General features: G+C 27.9%; 1 protein-coding gene across 1 annotated transcript; it reads left to right on the forward strand.

Moving 5' to 3' along the window:
- The first annotated feature begins 4,808 nt into the window (after positions 1–4,808).
- Positions 4,809–6,423, forward strand: LOC120072986 (germin-like protein 8-2). Its single transcript, XM_039025538.2, has 2 exons — positions 4,809–5,005; positions 5,745–6,423. The coding sequence occupies exons 1-2, from the start codon at positions 4,888–4,890 to the stop codon at positions 6,281–6,283; spliced, it is 657 nt and encodes a 218-aa protein (XP_038881466.2). The 5' UTR covers positions 4,809–4,887; the 3' UTR covers positions 6,284–6,423.
- The last annotated feature ends 506 nt before the right edge of the window (positions 6,424–6,929 follow it).

Genomic DNA, 6,929 nt, shown 5'->3' on the forward strand with positions numbered 1-6,929 from the left:
TTATGTATCTTGCTAATAATACAATACTAGATACTGCATTTTCAGTAAATTTATTAGCAAGATATAGTTCTTCTCCAACTTTTCAGTAAATTTATAATCTCCGAGGAACGATTGATATGAGTTTGTTTTATTCAAATAAATCAAATTTTGATCTAGTTTGTTATGCAGATTCTGAATATTTATCTGATCCACATAAAGCTAGATCTCAAATAGGTTATCTATTTACAAGTGGAGGAATTGCTATATCATAGCGATTGATGAAACAAACCCAACAACCATTTCCTCAAATCATGCTGAAATTCTTGCAATTCACGAGACTAGTCGAGAATGCGTATGACTAAAATCAATGACTCAACACATTCGTAAAACATGTGGTTTGTCTTCTAGTAAATATCTTTCAATGATATTATACGAAGACAACACAACATACATATCCTAAATCGAAGGATGATATATTAAAAGAGATAGAACAAAAAATATTTCATCGAAACTTTTCTATGCTCATGGTCTTGAAGAAAATGACATCACTGTACAACAAATTTGTTCGAAAGATAACCTGGCAGACTTATTTACAAAGGCATCACCTACTGCAACCTTTGAAAAACTGGTGTACAAGATTGGAATGTGGCGACTTAGAGATCTCAAGTGATGTTTCCATGAGGGGGAGTAAACATACTGTTTAGGAGTATAAATTATATGAAATAGATACTCTTTTCCCTTCACTAGGATTTTTTTCCATTGAGTTTTTTTCCTAATAAGGTTTTAACGAGACATATTTCATATATATAATGAGTATCTAAGGAGGGGTATTATAAATATTATGATAATAGATGCCCATTAGATGCTCGTGCTTAGTATCCATTAACCATGTGCCATGCCCCATTTCCTAAAATGTTGTCCGTGTGTCTCAACATTACACATTATTAGTGTCTATATAATCTGCCTCCAAATTGCCAAATTGTCTATAAATAGTAGCATTTGGTGAGTTTTGGAAGACACGCATTGGTGAGAAAAGTAAAGAAAGGATTAGAGAATTTTAGAGAATTTTAAATTTCCATATTTTCTATTTACATAATTTTTCCATTTTGTTATTTTATTATATATTATGCTTATTTATTTTAAAATTTATTTATTATTATATTATATTTTCTCCATATCCGTATTCTTTGTGCTCCTTAAAACTTATTTATTATTATATTATATTTTCTCCATATCCGTATTCCCTTGTGCTCCTCAATTTTACAACAATAATAATATGTAGAATGTCCTTCATTCAACATTTTTCTTACTTGCTTCTCTATTCTAAAGACTCGGGTTCAAATTCTTCCCTTTATATAATACATATATTTTTAAATGTTTATAATAAAAAAAATCTAAATAAATAAAAAAAATTTATTTTAAGCTAATTGTTTTAAATGGTAAATTTGTTGAAAATAGTTTCAAGTATAGCAAAATATCACTCTCGCAATAAATCATGAGGGGCTTCTATCACTATACTAATAGATAGTGATGAAGTCTAACAGAACCTATCATGGTGTATCACTTATAGATAGTGATATTTTGCTATATTTATAAATAAGTTTGTTTATTTTTTTTTTAATTTGAAAACAACTATTTATTTTAGGATTATTTTCAAATATAGAAAAATTAGTCAACTTATTTACAAAATTGATAGGTTGTGACATTTGTTATTTTTGAAAATATTTTCAGGATATTTAAATCAATTACCCTTTATTTTAAACATTTTTTTTTAAAGAAACTTACTTTTATATGTAATGTGTTGATTATATTCAAGTTCACTTCACACACTTTCAATTTTATATTTAATGGATTCTATAATTTTTAAAAACATCTAATAAATCTTTAAGATCATATTTGATGTAACCAATTAGTTCATGAGTATTGATATTTGGAAATTAAGCTTAGGAAGAAAATATGTGAGGAAACAAGGACAAAATATGAAAACTATGGTTTCAAACTATAATCCAAAATATGGAAACTAATATATATATATATATATATATATAAAGAACTTGTTTTTATTTTTAATGATCATCATGAAAATTGTTATAAAGAAAACATGTGAGAAAACGAGCATAATTTTCCAAAATTTGCAATATAACCTATTATTTCTATCGTATATTTTTTTCACCTCGAGATTTTTTTAATATTACTTTAAAAAATAGTAAAAAGGTTTGAATACCAAACAATAATGGGAAGTACAAATGCTTATACAAACTCTTCAAAATTGTTTTTCAATCTAATTCACGTTGGAGAGCATATCTTGAGGCCCAAGCTTAAGCCCAAGCCCAAGCCCAAGCCCATTCACTTTTTTCAGTTTGTTTTCCGCATTATTTTGTCTTGTCATATTTTCCTAATAATGGGCTCTTTAATCGTTGGATTTTATGGCCCTTTTCAAAAAAGAAAAAAAAAAGAAAAATCGTCTGGATTTTATGGCTATTTGAAATTTGAATTTGAAATTTTGAAATTTTTTCTAAGATATTTTTACAAAACAAATATATTATTGTTGTTTCACCTTTTTCTTTTAATTAAAATTACTTAAAAAGAACCTTTTCTTCTTGCATTTTAATATATATATTTTTACAACAATTACAAAGATGAGAGATCGGATCTCCGTCTTCTAGTAAAGAAAATTACATCAATAACAGTTGAGCTAAATTGACTTTACTTTAATATATTTGAAAAAATAACGTATTTTGCTTGAATACTAATTGAAATATACAAAATATAGAAACCTAAGTGTCATTTTTCGTTTTTTAAGAAGTTTCTTTTCTTTTTGTAAGGGAAAATAGAAACGGTCTTTTACTAAATATTTTTTTCTTATTTTCTAAAACTTCAAATTCAAAAAAAGTTTTTTAATACATTTTGTTGTGATCTTTTAATCGTAAATAATTGTTAAGCAAAAAGGGATTTTGTATTTTCCTTGTCAATAGAAGGGGAAAGAAAAGAAGAAGAAGAAGAAAGCAATTATCATATGGTTAAACATTTGTGCTAGTAACCTAGAGTTCCAACCTTGTGGACATGGTACATATTTGTATCTTACAAATATTGATTTTTTAAATTAAATATAAATTTTTATGTTATATTTATTTGATATTTCATGTAAGTAAAAAAATGAATGCCTTTATTTACGTCTTGAAAAAAAAAAACATGAACCAAAAACTTCTAAATTTATATACAATTTTGAAAACATCTCTTAATAATGAAAATTGTAGAACATGAATAATTTGCAAATGATTGTATTCTTAAGAAGTAAAAACAAGAGGCAAGAAATTTCCAAACAATTTAAGTCATAACAAAAATAAAATAAATATACAAAGTCAGAAAATATAAAACATGAGGTTTTTTTTTTTTTTTTTTTTTTTTTTTTTTTTTTTTTTTTTTTTTTGAGAAAGAAGAGAGTGCGTATTATTTTGTCATTATTATTTTTCGAAATATTTTACATTGGTTAGTTGATATTCTATTATTATTTTGATCTTTAATTCATTCTATGTAATTTTGTAAGGGATAAAATTGAATATATTATAAGTATTAAATTAAATTTGAATTAAAGCTCTTACATAAAAAAAGAATAAATGTTTTAATCATTGATTTTTTCATATTAACGGTATGGGATTAAATGGATATGAAAAATTCAAAAGTCCAATGTTTTTTTTTTTTTTTTTTTTTTAAATATTTAAGAATTACCATGGGAAAGTGATGTTTCATCTTTCATTACTTTTTAATTTCCCAAAATTGAGATAATGTCTATTATATCTATTGGAATACGGTAGGTAGTTAACCAAATAGCATTTTATTAATTGCTAATACATTTATTTATTCAAAAAAAAAAAAAAAATTAAGAATAAATGTTTTTAATATGCCCAAAAGTTTATGGAATGATTCTTAAATTATGTCACTTCATCTTGAGAGATCACGTCGAATGTGTTACATATTTATCAACATGTATTTGATTTTATATTATCTAAAAAATCTAAGCAATTTGCATAACATCGTCTTTGAGAATGTGCTCACCTTATCTTGATTAATATATGTGATTTAAATTAATTGTCAACTGATTCACGATTGAAAATATTATTGTTTTTAAGTATGTTGTCAAAAAAAATACACTATAATATAAAGTCTTGTTGTAATGTATTTTCAAAAATAAGAGAAGAGTACATTTAATTTGGTAGAAGTTGTCTTTAGCTTGTAATATCGTATTTGCCATAAAAAAATATAGGGAAAATATCAATTTCTACCCATAAACTTTAAATGTTGTATCAATTTAAATCATAAACTAATAATTGTGTTGATTTAAACCCTAAAGTTTGGAGATTGTATAAATTTAAACCCCAAACTACTAATTGTATCAATTTAGACTATGAACTTTTATACATGTATCAATTTATACCTTGAATTTTCATAATTGGATCAACTTAATTAAACCTTCTATTATGTTTTATTTGGATACACTTTCGAAAATTTAGGATTTAAATTGATATATTTATGAAAGTTTAAAGTTTAAATTGATACAATTACAAAAGTTCAATGTGTAAATTGATAAAATTATTAGTTTGAGGTTTAAATTGATATAACTTCTAAAGTTTAGGGCTAAAATTGATATAATTCCTAAAGTTTAGGGTTGAAATTGATGATGATGATGATGATGTTTGTTTTGCAAGTTGGGTTAATTTATAAAAGAAGGGGTGTTGATTAAGTTGGGGATTATTGGACTTGTTCTTTGGAGCTGGGCTTTGACTTTGATAATTAACCTAAAGTCCTGTCTTTAATTAGGCCTATAAAAGGCAGCTGATATATTGTTGCTAGAAAATCACTCATATCTAATTTGCCCATTTATTCTTTGAGGAAAAAATTAGTTTGAAAATGGCCACTAAGATTTTTCTTTTGGTAAGCCTCTTTGCTGCAGCTTCTTCCATTGTTGTTATGGCATCTGATCCAAGCCCTCTTCAAGATTTTTGTGTGGCAGATGTCAATAATCCTGGTATATATATACACATATAATTATTATTTATTTATTTTTTTAATTCCTATACATATAATAATTATGATAATAATAAATGATAGTTATTTATACTTGCTTATTTATGTTAATTGCCATTTTATTTCATAATATTTGGACATCTAATGTGAATTTGATGACCATTTGGTTGTTAATTTTTTGGTTCTTGGAAATCAAGCTAATAACTATATATATCTCTCTTATAACTATATTTTGTTGTTTTATCATCTATGTTTTAAGGATGTTTTTAAAATTAAAATCGAGTTTTTAAAAATGAGAAGAAATACTTTCTTTTTTCTATTAATTTACTCTTAGAATTTGATTATAAATTCAAATGGAGATGATTGTAAATCAATTGTGAGACATAAATATTGTTTTGAAAAAAGGTACAATTTTTAAAAATATACAAACAATTAAGAACTAAGAATTTGTTTCATGACCTGTTGATCATGGGGCTGTTTTTTTTTTTTTTTTTTTTCAGCTGGAAAAAGTATGTAACATAACATTTTTTTTTTAGATTTTTATTTAGAAATATTTTGAATTATTAGTCCAATTCAAACAACAAAAAAAAAAAACATATTTTAGTGCTAAATAATTATGATATGAGGTTTGATTAATTAAATAGTGTAATAATAAAAATAATTGAGTGGTTTTTGAGTTGCAACCTACTTTTTAAGGAGATAGGAGGAAGTTATGGATAAATAATGTATTTGATTGGCAGTGAAGGTGAATGGGTTTGTTTGCAAGAACCCAATTGATGTGACTGCAGAGGATTTCTTCAAGAGTGGGCTCCACATTCCACGTGACACAAAAAACCCGGTTGGCTCCAACGTGACAGCCGTGAACGTGAACAACCTCCATGGACTCAACACTCTTGGCATCTCCTTAGTCCGCATCGACTATGGGCGGATGGGTATCAACCCACCCCACACCCACCCACGCGCCACCGAGATCCTCTTCGTTCTCGAGGGCACCCTACTCGTAGGGTTCGTGTCGTCGAACCAAGACGGCAACCGCCTCTTCTCCAAGGTCCTCAACAGAGGAGACGTGTTTGTTTTCCCAGAGGGGTTAGTCCACTTCCAGCAGAACGTTGGGCATCACAATGCTGTAGCATTTGCGGGCCTCAGCAGCCAAAACCCAGGCGTTGTTACCATTGCTGATACTGTGTTTGGCTCCAAACCCCATATTCCCACTGATATTATTGCCAAGGCTTTCCAGACTGAGGCGTCCATTATTGCTGCCATTCAAGCCAACTTCTAAAAATTATCTATACTTTAGTTACTTATGTATTCAAATGTGGACAACTAAAATCTAAATAATGCCTTATTTTGGCATCTTCTTGTGTTTTAATTTTGTTACTTGGCTAATAATCATACATCTTTATGGGGATGTTTTAATCATTTCAATATGTATCGTAAAAATTTGGTAAGGAATTTTCAATTAAGCTGTTAGGCCATGCACGAACAAACACATCTACTGCACAATATACGTAATATTAGGCCATGTGAAGGTAAGGTACTGTAATGCCCCTACAAAGCTTCGATTGTGAGATGAATCCGCATATGCTGGACTAGTATGAGCACTCAGCTTGGATTTGGTGTCAACGGATGTGGATAGACTTACATGAAGACACACCAACACACTTACAGAAGCATACTTATGTTGGGACAAAAATAAACCCCCATCATGATGAGCCATAATAATTCTCAGAAAATAATTCAGAAGACCCAAGTCTTTCATCACAAACTCAGAACTAAGAAGAGATATAATTGAGTGGCATAGCTTATCAAAGGAAGTAGTCAAAATTATATCATCCACATGCAATAGAAGATAGGCCATATCATTACCATGGTGATCAACAAAAAGAGAATGATCAAACCTGCTGTGTTGAAAATCATGAGAGGAA

This window comes from Benincasa hispida, chromosome 3, assembly GCF_027475165.1.
Source record: "Benincasa hispida cultivar pf3 chromosome 3, pf3_genome.v1.1, whole genome shotgun sequence".
NCBI lineage: Eukaryota > Viridiplantae > Streptophyta > Magnoliopsida > Cucurbitales > Cucurbitaceae > Benincasa > Benincasa hispida.